The following is a 16,739-nucleotide window of genomic DNA, read 5'->3' on the forward strand; positions in this document are numbered from 1 at the left end:
TTTATACTAGTTCTTCCACATAGGAAGTTCAGATTTGATATGGCATGTTGCTGAGCCTTTAAGACCTCAGGTCTCTGGAAACATGGGAATGTATAGGAATGGGAGGGCTAAAACTTGACTATTGGTTAAAAATAATAATAAAAAAGGAGGGCCCAAGAAAATGCTTGAAATTCATGCTTAACTAAAAAACAGAAATCCGGTGAATCAACTTCTAACACCTACCATTTTTCTAGACCTACTAAAAGAAAATTGTCTTGAGGCTTAATACAAATAAGCTTTTCTTTTATCATATATGTTCTATTAATTTGGATTTCCCATCTAACTTTCTTAAAACAATGTGTCTGTGTATACACGTATACTCTTATGTTTGGTTATTTCTTTTTCTTTTTTTTTCCAGAGAAGTCAGGTTTACTCCTGTGATTTTATTTTCCTAAAATTGAATACTATTCATTATAGATTAGAATTCACAATGAGAACTTTGTATCTTGCAGCCTATAAAATGACTTAGGCTCTGAAATGGCAAGGTGGTCTTAGCCATTAGCTGTTTTTTTTCATAGGTGATGAAAAGTATTCAATGCAGAGCCACGTTAATTTTCATCTTTTTCTTTTTTCTTTTTTGAGTCACATTAATTTTTCAAAAGGGCATCTTTTAGAAGGGATTTCAGGATAGAAGAGCAAGGGAAAGTAGAGTTTTAATCATCTGCTTTTCAATTTCTGAATCAGGGAACAAGTACTAAAGAATACTGAGGTAGGCATAGAAACAAGTTGAAGAGAACATAGTTTGATCAAGAAGGGAGATAGGGAAAGATACTGCTGGTTAAATTTTGTAGAAATACCAGATCTACAAAATGGTAGAGGTTCTGTTGAAAGGGATCTTGGAGATTGTGGCTTACATGTGCACTTTCATACTCTTCTGATCCTAGATAGGATTGGATGTCATTTTGCTACCTAATCATTGAGCAAATTGTGATAAGGAAAACCAAGTGAGCCATACATTGCATAGATAGAGAAAGGCTTAATGAAATTGTTACTAAGATAACTTAAGAAATACTCAAGGGGCCTGTGCTGTGGCATAGCCGATAAAAGCTTCCACCTGCAGTGCCAGCATCCCATATGGGTGTTGATTCAAGTCTGGGCTGCTCCATTTCCGATCCAGCTCTCTGCCATGGCCTGGGAAAGCAGAAGATGGCCCAAGCCCTTAGGCCTCTGTATCCATGTGGGAGACCCGGAAGAAGCTCCTGGATTCGGATTGGCCCAGCTCCAGCCATTGTGGCCATTTGAGGAGTGAACCAGTGGATGGAAGACCTCTCTCTAACTCTGACTTTCAAATAGGATAAATAAATCTTCAAAAAAAAAAAAAAAAAATTCAAGCCTTTTCCCCCACCCTCATTTCTGAGCCCTATTTTAGAAATGAACAGAGGCCAGAAGAGTTGAATGACTTTCTCATGTTTTGTGGAAAGCAGAGGTTGGAATCTTGGCTTCTGTTCCAGTTTTTACTTTATTGTTTCTGGATTGGTTATCCAGATCTTTTGCTAGTAAATAAGTGACCATAGCTAAAGTTTAGGGATGGGAGAGAGAGAGACCCTACTTGAGTTTGTCCTTCCCAGATCGACTGACTTCCCAGAAGTCCCTGTCTTCACTGCATATTCAGTGCTTGTCTACTAGGTATGATATGGCTGAAGAACAGCTTTTTGTTCTGCTCATTGAATTCAATAGTGCAGTTTGATGGTATGCTTTTTTTTAATTGTCTTGAAAGAGCAATTTCATAATCAATATTAGTAAATTCTATATATAGGTAAGAACGTCCTCAGATCAAGATATATTGTATCTTTTCTCAAACTAGTTAGAAAAGGATTTTTTTTTTTTAAATGAAACCTGTGGAAGAAGAAAGCAAATACTTCTTGTTTACTATATATCAGGTACTGAGCTAGGTATGTTTATATTGTCTTATTAAACTTCTCTGTATCCATGTAAGGTATATATTGTGTCCATTTTACAGACTGTCTCACTGAGCTGTAATTTCTTTAGGAAAATCTGCCCCCCAGTAAATGGGAGAGCCAAGGTTTAAAGTCATGTTTGGTTCCAGTGCTATTATTCACACTATACCTGAGGCTGTAGGATAACAACACAGATAAAGGCCGTTTTCTTCTGATAGGCATACTCAAGTCCTTTAAACGGGAGGTGATTTTGAAAGTTGAAACACTGATTGTGCAGTTAAGGTCTCTTCCGGCTCTAACATCTGTGGCACTGACAGACAGTTATGACCCAAAGTACTGAAAGAGGTGATAAATAGGAAGAAGTGTGGTTTCTTGGGGGCCCCACATGTTGCTCAGATTTTAAAATACTGTATGTGGATGGTAGAGGGGTATAGGACTATGAAACAACAAAAAAAGCATCCAGCCTGACATTCTAAGAAACATGTTAGCAAAGCGGAAACTCACAGTAAAGTATAAAGTCATTTTGAACAATTGGTAGAGCTTTAAATCAAAGCAAGAGACACTCTCATTGCTTGAGCTAAACTGTCTAATGTTGAGAGAGGACAGAGAAAAGGCAGAGCTTCCCGCTCTGCTCCTGTCCACCACCAAGCAAAGTGCAATTTCAGCCGAGATGACCAGTGCTGGAACTCGCCCTGAAATATTTGTTCAGTGCAACTGAGGAGATAGAGGACATTGAGTTGCTTTTTGGAACTCAGCTTGATACACATGAGTGCTATCCTAGGGTCAAAAGGAACTTCAGATTTAGTTTCAGGCTGTTATCCATAACTTAAAAAATCATACAGCTTGGGAAAGTACCAGAAAATTGAGTATGAATAAATGCAGTAATTTTTCAAAACATACTAAACTTCAGACCACTGAGCTTGACAACTTTTTTTTTTTTTTTTTTTTTTTTTTTGGACAGGCAGAGTGGATAGTGAGAGAGAGAGAGAGACAGAAAGGTCTTCCTTTTGCCGTTGGTTCACCCTCCAATGGCCGCCATGGCTGGCGCGCTGCGGCCGGCGCACCGCGCTGATCCAAAGGCTGGAGCCAGGTGCTTCTCCTGGTCTCCCATGCGGGTGCAGGGCCCAAGGACTTGGGCCATCCTCCACTGCCTTCCCCGGCCACAGCAGAGAGCTGGCCTGGAAGAGGGGCAACTGGGACAGAATCTGGCGCCCCGACCGGGACTAGGACCTGGTGTGCCAGCGCTGCTAGGTGGAGGATTAACCTATTGAGCCGCGGCGCCGGCCGATAACTATTTTTTTAAGATTTATTTGTTTGAAGGGCAGAGTTACAGAGAGGCAGAGGCAGAGAGAGGTCTTCCATCTGCTGGTTCACTCTCCAAATGGTTTCAATGGCCAGAGCTGCCCTGATCTGAAGCCAGGAGCCAGGAGCTTCTTCCAGCCCAAGGACTTGGACCATCCTCTGCTGCTTTCCCAGGCTATAGCAGAGAACTGAATCGGAAGTGGAGCAGTCGGAACTCAAACCAACACACATATGGGATGCCGGCACTGTAGGTGGTGGCTTTCCCACTATGCCACAAGGCCGGCCCCAGTAACTATTCTTAAAGTCCTTGAATGAATTATGGAATGATTGGCCCCTATTCATTTAAAAAATAATTCAGGGGTGATTGGAAGCCAGATGGGTTCACTTGGAAACTAGTTCATATCTTCTCTCTTCTGGGCTTCCAAATGGGTATACAAAGGAAGTAATGTTAATACAATGAGTATTTTTTAATACAGTGTACCTTGATTTTGGTTTTTGTAGGCATGATTTCTTTAAAGGTTTTGTGGCTGGTTGCACAGTTTTATAAAGTGTTAGTTAATCTTTCACCTCAGTGGTGAACTCTGGTAATATGGTATTATATATCTATCCTTGCTGTAGTGTTAGCATTTTTATTTTCAAATACTAGGTTGAAGGATGGCTTTATTTAAGAATTCAAAGATGAGACAAATCTGGAAGACTATGCTAATATGATAGGAGATAGGATTGAGATTCAGAGTGAATTTTTTTTCAAGATTTAGTTATTTAAAAGAGAGAGAAGAGGGAGAGAAAAGAAGGGAGACGGGGGAGAGGGAGAGAGAGAGAAAGAGGGAGATCAGTCTTCTCTCTGCTAGTTCACTCCCTAAATAGGGCTGCGCCAGGCTGAAGCCAGGAGCTTGGGTGCGGGGGCCCATCCTCCACTGCTTTCTCAGGCACATTAGCAGGGAGCTAGATTGGAAGTGGAGCAGCTAGGACTCCAGCCGACACCCATATGGGATGCTGGTGGCTTAATTTGCTGGACTATGGCACCAGCTCCCAAAGTGATTCTTAATAGGCTGGACTGGTGAGTCCAAAAGCATAACAGCTAAGACCCACAACTTATAGTGGGAGGAATTCTATGCCTACAGTATGAGAGACCTGAGTCAGCTGCAGATCTTATGAAGGTGATTTGGGATTTGGTAACTTCACAGGAATTTAGAGTTGAGTAAAACTCCCTTCTGTACTTGGTGCGTGTCAGGCCACTTACGCAAAGCTGTGCAGTCTGGGTGCCATGTTGCAGCTGGGCCATTGACAAATGGCAAGTGAACATACCACCAGTGCCCAAGGATGAAGAGGGGGGAATGTTACCCATTAGCGATAATTGAAGAGAGGGGATTTGCATTGTTTAAAAAAAGAGAAATTGTGACAGCTGTCTTTAGATATGTGAAGTTTTGTGTGTTGTTTTTTTTCTGTCTTGTTTCTTAACTTAAAGTGTTTTGTTTGGCCTTGGGAAAAGTGCACCTACACACACATGCACCCCAGCTGGAGCTGTGCGATAAGGGAGTGATTGGTTTCATTAGGAAGCGACCACCCTGTCATTAAAGATTTCACTTCATCTGGCAGAGCCTGGGGACTACAGAAGGGCTTCTTGTTGACTAGACACACTGTGAGTCTCCTAATTCTGAAACTTACGATTCTCTGAATATTTGCGTATGTGGTCCTGCCAACAGAAGGTCAGAATCCTCTATACATCTTAATGTGATTAAGTGTTCAGAGATGGGGGAAGGACTTGAGAGTGATGTGTTTCGTTTTCCTTATAGCGGCAGTGTAACTAGAATGGATTCTACCTAACAGTGTAACCCTTCATAATAATAATCCTGGTTTTCGTTGTTTGTACTGACTGCTCTTGGGCGCTGTTTTTCCGTCGCTCGCTCTTTGACATAGTGAATACCGCAGCATTAGAGCCTCACACAGACTTCAGTGCCCAATATTGAATTGTTGATTTACAAAATACTTTGTCTCAGTAGCTCTTGGCGGTGATTGGGTTTCGGCTACTGTCACTGTAGTATGAAGGAGTTAGAAAACGCTAGGGAAATTGAGGCTGCTAGCACATACAGAAAGCACACACAGCTTTGAATCTGCTGATTTCCCCTGTGGAGTGGGCAAGTCCAGTGTGTCTTTGTTTTTGTTTCAAAATGTCTAGCACAAGGGAGTTTTTAAAAAATGTGTGAGACTCAACTTTTGAATAGAAAGAATGGAAATTCAGATATGTGGAGGTTCTTTTTTACTCAGAGATGGTGCTAAAAGTTTGGGAGGTGAGAGGCAGTCAGGCTCCATCAGAGCTGTGGGTCAATTAATAGGTTTATTAATAGGTTATTACAGACATACAGCTTAGGCTCCTGGAGCACAGGACCAGGAATTAAAGCTCTCATACGTGTGCCTCTTGCTGCCCTCCTTCCCTCTTCCACTCTGTGCAAACTTTATAATTGCAGCTTCATGCCTTTGTTCATTTGTAAAATTGTGATATTAATTCCTTTCCTCTTTACTTCCTAGCATGGTGAAGATAAAATAATATGTGTATAAAAAGTCTTTGAATGTTATAATGAAAACTATATAGCTGAAAGTCACAAGACTACATAGTGGCACCCACTTAAAGAATGAAAAGTTGTATATTAGGAGAACAAGCTGTTTTACCTATGGGCAGTAGCATGAGCTGTAGGTTAGAAGTAAGGTGGAAGTTTGTGTAAGTGAAATATCAGAAAGTGTTGGTGCAGTGCAGCTAAGGCTGTGGGGGGAGAGCCATGTCTACAGGTGGAGAAGCAGCAGTGTGTTTCGACTTAGGAAGAGTTAGATGTCAGCCATGTGGTTAGCCTCTGTTCAATTCTGGAAGTACTAACCTATCTTAAAAGGGTGCTTACGTTGGGGAGAGAAGGCTACCTGCGTGGGACAGTTGTGTGGCCACTGCTCTGCGTGTAACAGAGTACTGTGCAAGTCCTGGGCTTTGAAATACAGAAAATGAGGATGAGTGCTCAGTGACAGGTGAGATCAGCATATTGCAGCAAACAAGGAGGGCTTTCCGTGACGGAGGCGGCTTGAAGTGGGCCTCAGAGATTGGTTGGGAAAGTAGACATTTGAGAGTTTAGGGGTGCAGAAGTCAAATGTGGAGATGTCTGAGCCTGGCGGCTGGACAGGGACATTTTAACATCTTTAAAATTGAAATGCTTTATAGACAAGCACCAAGCCCACTCCTGCAGGCTTGCAGCTGACAGAAGGAGTGGGGAGCTCTCTTGTGTGTACTTCGTGGAGCTCAGGGTCTCACAGAGCAGTGCAGCACGTGCTGAATGAACCTGTGACTCCTGGTGTCGCCAGAGGTGTGTGTTTATTGCATTGTTTCCTAACATTTTGTTCAAAGAAGAGATTCTGCAAAACTAATGATAAAAATATGTAAGAAATCGGAGTGTAGTGCACATCAGGAATTGAATGGAGCTATTTATGATACCCAGGATATTAGGGTGCTTCTCTGTAGATGTAAAAATGTGGGAAAGTTAGAAATGGGGAGTCTGGTTACAAGATGTGTTGGAGTAATTAGTCATGAATTCACAGTGGCCTTTAGAGTAGGCTGTAACAGTGAAGTTAGGTGGTGCTAAATAGAAAAAAAAAGGTTGTTGAGCTACTCTTTTTGTTTTTAAAGGTTTGTTTGAACAGCAGAGTGAGAGAAGGAGAGGGGGGAAAGAGAGAGAGAGGAGAGAGAGGAGAGAGAGGGAGACAGGGAGAGAGACTTCCATCTTCCAGTTCACTCCCCAATTGGGTGTAGCTGAAGCCAGGAGCCAAGAGCTCCATCTCAGTCTCTCCTGTGAATGGCAGGGGCCCATGTCCTTAGGCAGTCTTCTTTGACTGCTTTCCCAGGCACTTCAGCAGGAAGCTGGAACCAGCACCCATATGGAGTGCTGGCCTTGCAGGTGGCAGCTGTACCGCTATAACACAATGCTGGCCCCCTGAGCTGCTTTTTAGTATCCAGAATGTTGACATGAAAGCAATGGGCAAGGCTTAGGTCAAAACTTCAGCTTGGTTAGTTCCCCCACCTGACTCTGTCATGCACAGGGCAGGCCTGAAGAAGTCAGTAATGAAACGAGTGAGGCCTGTTTTGTACCCCCACAGGGTACATGGTCAGTTGCAGTGGATGTATTATATTTTTTTTTGTTTTTAAGACATACTTGTTACATTTTAACATCTTTAAAATTGAAATGTGTTTTATAGTCATAGGCATGTCATAGTTTAATGACAGTTGTGTTTTTTTTTGTTTTTGTTTTTGTTTTTGTTTTTTTTGGTATGATCACTTGCATCCAAGACTCAATGAGATACGATGTACATGTGGCTAAATTACCCTGTGGCGTTTGGTTTATAAAAGCTGTGAGTGAAGTGTTACAGGAACCTAGAGGAAAGAGGAAGCAGTTCTGCTTGTAGGGTCCTGGGAATGTTTTAAGGAGGGAGTAACCAACTTGCTGAGGCTGAAAGGGTGACTGAAAGTTTGCCAGGTTAGAAGGAGGAGAAGGCCATTGGAAATTATGTTGGATTTCACATACAATTTCAAATTTCAGTTAGTGTTGCCTAATACAGAATTCAGACACAGATCAAGGAATATTATTTTATATTAAAAACTGGGATGTAAACTCATGTAAGTACAGCCTGTATCGTCCTCCCTTCCTGTCATCTTTCTCACATGTTGGTGCCTATGGCTCAGTTTGTATAGTCCTGATATTGAACTAAGAGAAAGTACAGAGATGGAGAACTTGGTTTCAAAGAAGAAAGGGGTGGATAGATGCTTGGAATAGATTCAGGGTATATATATATTTAAAGGACTGAGAGCTTATGATCCCAAACAGTGGTTAGTAAAGAGGAATAAAGTGCATTTCCCTCTGGTTACCTCTTATGTTTTCGTAGACAGTTGTAGCCGAGGATGAATGTTTGCAGTGAGGGGAGTTTTTTGGCAAAATTGAAGGTATGGCAAGTTCACGGTTGTTTCAGCTGCTCTGAAGTTACTGTGTAGATGCCTCCTAACGGGGCCAGGCAGAAGGAGTTTAGTACAGTTCTGTAAATATTGAGTCAAGTCACCATAGCTTTTTGTTCACAGAAGCGGAGCTGCTTTTGCACAGGAGTGTAGGAGCCAGATAGTGATCTGTGCTGTGGTAAGTGGGTGCCTGTGCCTGGCGTGGGTCTGGGGGTGGGGGTGGAGAATCCTGTTGGGGTAGAGTTGCGAATGTCTGTCAAGCAGTTGAGCGGGAAGAGGGAAGTGGGAAAGACTACATGAACATGACAACCAGCATGAACTGGAGTTATAAAGGAAAAATAAGTACTTAAGTGGTTTATAAATCCTGTTTTTTCAGATATATATATATATATTTTTCAGATATATATATTTCAGATATATCAGTCTACATACAAACCAATTGGAGATGTAAATATTTGGCAGGGATATGTCATAAATACAGTAAACTCATCACATCTTGTTGACGAAGTTTGATGAAATATTAGTGATTTTATTTATATAGCTTTATCAAGTTAACACATATTTTTACTTTCAGAATTTCTCTCACCTGTGTCTTCTTTGGGAGGATGTCAGTACCTGTATTGATTTTAATGATAGGCCAGGCAAATGGTTTTCATAACTTTTTAAAATTTTATTTTATTTGAAAGATTTGAAAGGCAGAGTTACAGAGAGAGAGAGAGAGACAGGCAGAGAGGGAGGAGGACAGGGAGAGAGAGAGAGAGAGAGAGGCAGGCAGGCAGGCAGGCAGAGAGGGAGGAGGACAGGGAGAGAGATCTAGCCATTGGTTCTCTCCTCAAATGGCCATAAGGATCAGGGTTGGCCCAGGCCAAAGCCAGGAGCCAAGAGCCAGGAGCTTCATCTCCATCTCCCATGTGGGTGTCAGGGATCCAAGGTCTTGGGCCATCTTCTGCTGCTTTCCCAGGTGCATTAGCAGGGAGTTGAATCAAGTGAAGCAGCTGGGACACGAACTGGTGCCCACATGAGATGCTGGCACTGCAGATGGCAGCTTTATCCACTATACCACAGCACTGGTCCCTTTCATAACTCTTTGATAGACTTCCATCGATTCATGGACTCTCCACTGGCAGACTGCATCCATGGATTCAGTCAGCAGATAGACAGCAAGCATCTGTATTATGTCATTTGATGTGTCTCATAAAAGGTTGATGTCTTGGGACTGAACTCCCACTTCCATAATGTTCAAATGGAAAAAAAATCATGTGGTTTTTGTTTTGTTTTCATGAATGGAACAAAAAGTAGGAGGGTACTAACTTCTTAACCCCTATGATGGTTTTCTATTTTGGCTGACATTTATTGCACGTTTATAGTATGTCAGGTAATGTGTGTTTCACTCTATACACGAGTGCATTTACTCTTGAGAACTCACTCTAAGGTAAGTGTCGGCCGTAATCTCTGCTTGCTGTGTGAAAACTGAGGCCTTGAGTGGGAAACTTTGGAGCCCAGGTCTAAACCCATTCTTCCTCTGGGTCTCTAGCCTTTAGCTATTACCACATAGAGTTTATCACTGTTTACTCCCCATATACTGTAGAGTTTGTTTCCCATGATCATGACAGAAGTAACTCATTGTCTGTATCTCATACGGCAGACACTATGTATAAGCTCTCACTGAGCTTTTTGCAATCTGACAAGGGAAGTGATGGTGGTGACCTAAGATGTATGGAAGAGGAAACCAAGGCTGTCGGGTTAATTTGTATGGCCAAGGGTAGGGAGCCAGTAAATAAAATTTGTAAGGCCAGTTTAGGGGACAGAACTGTGACTACCTTAACTGTGAGGCAACCCTGCTTTAAGTGTTTGTGCTGATAGAACTCTGATGCAGTCAGCAGGACATGGGGGTCCTGTGTCTTCAGCTGAGCTTGCTGGTTCTTGTCTTCCGTTGGGGCTACAGGATGCATATTCCACAGTGGGAACACAGTAAAAAAGATTTTCTCCCCTTGAAACCCTGTTGACTGGGGATTTGAGGGCAGTAAGGACATTGCCTTGATTAAATATGTGTGTACTGCAGACCAATTATGACTAAATTTTTCAAAACATATTCTAAAAATATAAGCCACAGAGGAGGAGCCTTATATTTCATTTTCATTAATAGTTGTAACACCCAAGAAAGTATATACTTTCTCATTCTATTTCATGACTTGCCTCTTGATCAAGATGTGACATGTAATTTATGCTCAAATAGTAATTTTTGTTCAGTTTCTGAACAAAAGAAATGACTTTAAGAATGACTTTAAGAAATGACCCAATGAGGGCTGGCGCTGTGGTGCAATAGGTTAATCCTCTGCCTACAGTGCTGACATACCATATGGGCACCAGTTCTAGTCCCGGCTGCTCCAGTTCCGATCCAGCTCTCTGCTATGGCCTGGGAAAGCAGTAGAAGATGGCTCAAGTACTTGGGTCCTTGCACCCACATAGGAGACCGGGGGTAAGCTCCTGGCTCCTGGCTTCGGATTGGTGCAGCTCTGGCCATTGTGGCCCTTTGAGGAGTGAACCAGTGGAGGGAAGACCTCTCTCTCTCTTTCTCTGTCTCTACCTCTCTCTGTAACTCTACCTCTCAAATAAACAAATAAAAATCTTTTTTTTTTTTTTTTTTAAAGATAGAAAACCCAAAGACCCTAAGAATTATGTGATGGAACTGGTGTTCTCTAGAAAATCCTGCATGTCATATTTTCATTAGCTCATCTGACAGTCTTGGTACTGTGAGTTTATTATTATTATTATTATTTTTAGTGAATAAGTACTAAACAAGCACTATTCAACATGTGGCACTGTAAGTAAGATACTGTTCTAGGTGCTGGGGAAACACTGTTCATGGGGACTATACTCATACTTTGTTCTTTGTGGGTTATGTTTTATCTTGACCTTAGGTTACTGCCTGAATATGAGAAAACCTAGAAAGCTTGAATAATTTGCCCACAGCTTCAGAATTAATACACAGGGATGTTGGGGAAAGAACCCAGGTCTGGCTTCAAAGGTCTTCTTGCTATTTCATAGTAAATTGAGCCAAGGAAATCACAGTTTCCTTGATAAGTTTTAACAGGATTTTTTTTTTTCTGGGTGAACATTTGGCACAGCAGTTAAGATACAGCTTGGGATGTCCACATCCCTAACCAGGTTCAAGTCCCAGCTCTTTTTTCCCATTCCAGCTTCCTGCTGCTACGCACCCTGGGAAGCAGCAGTGGTGACCCTAGTGCTTGGGTTCCTGCCTTCCATGTGCAAGACAAGATTGAGTTCCAGGCTTCTGGCTTTGGCTTGGCCCAACCCTTGCTGTTTTGGACATTTGGGGAGTGAAGCAGCAGATGGAAGATTCTCTTTCTTTAAATAAAAATTAATAAAACATTTTAAAAAAGATTTTCTCATTTTTTTCTTAGTCTACCGAAGAAAATTTAAAACCAATTAACATTGTACAGAAGATTCATTCATAGTTTACAGGAATGGGATAAATTTAATTTAGCCCTTCTTTCCAAATGTGTGATTGAGTTCATTTCATGTATCTTTCAAGTTTGTGTATACAAATGTATGCAGGCATGTATGTGTGTACGTATTTACATATATGCATGTATGTACTCATTAGAAACATAGAGGAAAGACAGGGATTATACTGAATGCTTTTTTAAAAAAATATTTATTTATTTGAAAGAGTTACACAGAGAAGGAGAGGCAGAGAGAGAGAGAAAGGGAGAGAGAAAGAGAGAGAGGGGTCTTCCATCCGCTGGTTCACTCCCCAATTGGCCCTCAACAGCTGGAGCTGTGCCGATCTGAAGCCAGGAGCCAGGAGCAGATGTAGGGGCCCAAGGACTTGGGCCATCTTTTACTGCTTTCCCAGGCTATAGCGGAGAGCTGGATCGGAAGTGGAGCAGTTGGGTCTGGAACTGGCGCCCTATGGGATGCTGGCACTGCAGGTGGTAGCTTTACCTGCTGTGCCACAGCACCAGCCCCTCAATGCTTATTGATCACTGTCCTTGTTCTCCCAGGGCTACTCTGTTAATTAGGAATACTAACCCATTTGGGGGTATTTCTTAAAACCTAGCACACCTCTCCACATTCCCACACTTAGCCTTTGCTGCAGGAAAAATGGATGGTTGAAACCAAGGCATTGTTAAAGCTATCAGTGCTGCTTTCTTTATTTTTTATTTATTTGACAGGTAGAGTTATAGACAGTGAGAGAGAGACAGAGAGAAAGGTCTTCCTTCCTTTGGTTTATTCCCCTAATGGCCGCTACGGCCGGCGCTGTGCCAATCCGAAGCCAGGAGCCAGGTGCTTCCTCCTGGTGTCCCATGCGGGTGCAGGCGCCCAAGCACCTGGGCCATCCTCCACTGCCCTCCTGGGCCACAGAGGAGAGCTGGACTGGAAGAGGAGCAACTGGGGCTAGAACCTGGCACCCATATGGGATGCCGGTGCCACAGGCGGAGGATTAACCTAGTGCGCCACGGCACTGGCCCCTACAGTTGTCAGTGCTTCTAAAAGAATACTTCGGCAACTATGGGAACTAGTAGAGATAACTGTGTATCATTTTCAAACAAAAGGCTACCATGTTTCATTTGATAAGCAGTTTGTGATGAGCAGAAGTAAGCAACATATTTAAGAAAATTGCTCTGTGCCGGGTATCAGGTTGTCTCTACTACTGAACTGTTGTGTGACCTTTGGGAGTGGGGTCTTTTTTTTTTTTTTTTTTTTTTTTCATTTTAACAGCAAAATCCTGTTGTGTGGGTTTATGTGTCTGAGTGTTGTTCAGTGGAATAGTTGAGGCATTTTCATTTAGTGTTACAAGTCCATAATTTTAAGCACAAGTGTCTAGAAACCAAATTAAGCTTAATTCTGTTTCAGTGAGCCCAGGGGAAAACTCAGAAAAAAACGTAATTTACTAATATTGCTAGTTTTAAAATCAAATTGATTACTTTTTGGAGTTAAACTATAAATGAAATGTTTGCAAAAATACAAGATTTGGGGGATTTTTTTTTTTGGTGCAAATTCTTGAAGATAATTAATGCCATTAAAGCAGTTCCATTTCCAGGTTTGGATCATTATTAAGGATTCACAGAATTCTTGAGTAAATGATTCATTCAGTGGTATCTTTCTAACTAGGCACATGCTCAGCTTTCAGCAATAGCAAAGATGAGCGTCAGGGCGCTAAACCCCTGGGCATTTAGATTGCCATCTGTGGCCTCATCTGAGTGCTAGAATGCCCTTGCCAGTGGATACAGACCTTGCACAAGGCTGCCCAGAGACCAGCTGCCCTGAGGAGCCAGGGAGTGTGCTTGCATGGGCCTGCTCTGTAGTTTCTGGGCAGCACAGCCCTGTGGTAGGAAATATTGTCACCGTCACTCTGCAGAGAGCCCTCCTGTCCAGTGTCACCTCCTAACCTTGCCAGGAGGCAGCCCTTGAACTTCAGCTTGAAGACTTTGCCGTAGTCCTTGCTGTCTTACTGCTCTGTGATTTTTTTTTTGGAAACCATCATATTAACCCAACAAGCCATTTTATTGCCCTAGCACCTTATGATTTGAGCCTCTGGTCAGCCTGGCTCAGGGACAAGAGTTTGTGAGATCTGGAAATGTACATGTGGAACGTTAGGTCTGTCTGTGTCTGAGTTTCAAAGGAGAAAACCTTTTGCCGCTTACTTTAGAAGGTGAGGAGTAGGGCCGCCGATGTGTGGTTTGAGAGGTCTTGGAAAGTGGTGGTGTCTCCTGCTGGACCTGTGCGCTGCTCCGCACGGAGAGCTTCGTGTTGGTGTCCAGCTGCTCCCATGGCCAGAAAGCACTTCCTTAAGGGCTAGGTTGCTTTAAAGTCAAGGGATACATTTACAGATTAAAAAATGATAAAACATCAATTTTAAGAGGAATTTAACTTTAAAATTTATTTTCAGTTGACAAACAGTGTTGTGAATTTATCAGGTACAATATGACATTTTGAAGTATTTAACATTAGTCTGGTTAAATCTAGCTAATTACCAAATGTGTTACCCTACATAGTTTTCACTTTTGTGGTGGAGAACATTGACCGTTTACCAGCCATTCTGTAAAATCAGTTTAAATATAATAAATGCTTAAATTTCATTTTGTTAATTAAATTTATAATATGAAGCACCTTTTAAAACTATTTAATAATACCCACGGTAACTAAGAAATAAAATCACTGTTTTGGAAATCATGTCTTAGGAAGGTAATATGAGGTCTTGCATACTACTGTTACACAGAAGTTACAAAATTGTCTTCAAGTGTCACTTATAAGTTCTTTGGGTAAAAACCTGTGCTTCATTGCCTTTAAGAATCCAACATCCTTTCTAGTATAATATTACCCCTCACTTGTTGCAGTAAAGGTCACTGAGCAAATAGTCCTCAGCAGTTAGGAAGAGCTAACTGTTTGTCTCTACATCATAATCCTATCGATTATGATGAGTAAGTTTACTCATGGTGTTGGTAAAAATAGCAGTGGACAAGAGTCAAGACCTGGGTTCCCTTCCCTCTTCTGCCGGTTCCTGTCCATGATGTGGGGATGTCCTTGAGCTTTCTCCAGCTTCCAGCACAAACACCTGTTAAGTGAACACAGCAAACCGCCCTCCAGCCAGTGTTTTTTTTTTGAGGATTAAATGGAGTATTACATTTGAAAATATTTTGTAAATGCCAAAGCACTAAAGAGATGCAAACTATTATTAATTATTATAAGCTTACTGTTATTCTTTTCTTCTGAATTATTGTATGTATTTTTAGCATTTTTGTAGTCTTAATTTCAATTACATGTTCATTTTTATATCTGTAACATATAGTGAGGGCAGAGCTGGTATATAACGAGTGCCATGGAACTATATGTTACTTAGTATGATTGGATGTATTACCCATATATTTTATTTTATGCATTCCAGTGCGTTGCTGCCTGGAACCTTGCTCATGTGGAGGAGCTGTCCCTCCTAGGGTGAGTGAGTTCCCAGCCAGTGATAACAGATAGCTGTTCTGTAAGCATGCTGTCCCATTCAGAGCACCCAATCCAGAGCCCACACCCCAGCCACCTCCATTTGAAGCTCTCCTACTTGAGGCTCCCTTCCCTAATCACCCTACTGGGGTGGGGGGTACCAGTCAGGGACCACCAGTATTCCCCAGAGCCCTCCCAGATTCTTAAACCAGCCGATCCTCAGCCTGCCCTCAGTCCTCAGCCTGCTTTCTTGCCTTGCTGGTACTTCCTGCAGAGACCACAAAAAAGCCTCCTGCCCTCCTGCCCTCCTGCCCTTCTGCCCTTCTGCCTACTGTTCGCATTGCTTCCCCGTAGGTTCCTCCGTCCTCCACTTCCACAGCATGCTGAGCTCCTCCTCTTGGGAACTAGGAGTTACAAAGTGTCTTCCATTTCAATCAATTTTTTATTAGTATGCTATGTTTTAAAATATTGGGCAACTGGTTTTTGTTTTGTTAACGATCTTTATGTAAAAGAATATTATCATTAAGAAATAATGTTAAATATTATTAGATTTTAAAGTTTTCTCTGAAGTAACTTAGAGATTTAGAATGGTGTTGAGATAGATATGTTTGTGTGCACAGGTAAATATGTATATATTTGTATGTATGTGTATATACAAAGGTATTTCAACAGGTTCTTGGAAAATGGAATTAAAAGCTTAAGTTTTGTTTTGGCGCAACAAAATTTCACAATAGGCATTTTCCATGAACTTCGTGTGTGTGTGTATAAATGTAAACATTGTTGGAAAATGGTAAAGATTATGATATCCAACCACCTTTACAGGATCATCTGTGGTTCAACTTTCTTAATTTACTCATGGAAAAAAAAAACAAAGAAATAGATATGTAGTTGACTCAAATCACACCTTCAGTAGTTGGCAAAGCCAGGATAACCCAAGTCTTCCTCATTGAGGCTTAAATAGAAATTTAAGTGTTGTAAGCTTTTTATTAGGAAGAAAATTACAGGTAAGGTTTTCTTGCTTCTCTTCTTTCTCAAGGGAATAAGGTCATAGAGTTAATTTTGTTTTCTCCTGTCCCAAGTGGTGGTAATTTGGTTGCTAAGTAATTGTTTCAATTGATATAGTTTCTCCATCTCATAAAACTACAGTTTAAATTTAATGTAGTTGTTTAAGCTTTATTTCATATACTGCTTTTTAGTAGTAGATATTTTATGTCCAAAATCCACTCCATTTTGGATATCAGGTCTTTTTTATGTTCTGTCTTCTTTGTGTTTTTATGATAAATTTGGACCAGGTATTCCTGTTGTAAACAGGGGTGATATGGGTGAGAAATTGGTTAGAGAGCTGAATGAATTAAAGTGAACAAAAAAACAACTTTAGGAAATTTGGTAGCCTTTTCAAAAGTGTGTAGTTTTGTGTGTGTGTGTGTGTTTGTGTTTGTGTTGTGGTAAGCTCAATATTAAGAGTTACATGAGGATACTTTAAAAATTTGTGGATAATTTCAGAGCAAAAAAATTTTGAAATGAATTCTTAAGAAGGATCTTCAAAAAGTTCATGG

The 16,739-nt window shown here is 41.4% G+C and overlaps 1 protein-coding gene across 5 annotated transcripts in view; it reads left to right on the plus strand.

The window, feature by feature from the left end:
* Window positions 1–16,739, plus strand: part of SP4 (Sp4 transcription factor) — an 88,427-nt gene that overhangs the window by 6,598 nt on the left and 65,090 nt on the right. For 2 of the 5 annotated variants that reach the window (XR_016222505.1, XR_016222506.1), the window contains exon 4: window positions 8,347–8,401. The exons of 2 other annotated variants lie outside the window; for them this stretch is intronic. Coding sequence is in view for 1 of the 3 variants with exons in the window: in XM_089315356.1 (XP_089171482.1) it covers window positions 8,347–8,387 (41 nt within the window). In the remaining 2 variants the exon portion in view is untranslated. Of the gene's footprint in view, window positions 1–8,346; window positions 8,402–11,423; window positions 11,627–16,739 lie in introns of those variants that run through there. One more of the 5 variants, XM_089315356.1, reaches the window with a different exon arrangement.

Source organism: Oryctolagus cuniculus, chromosome 16 (genome assembly GCF_051225735.1).
Source record: "Oryctolagus cuniculus isolate XC-2025 breed Fujian yellow rabbit chromosome 16, ASM5122573v1, whole genome shotgun sequence".
Lineage (NCBI taxonomy): Eukaryota > Metazoa > Chordata > Mammalia > Lagomorpha > Leporidae > Oryctolagus > Oryctolagus cuniculus.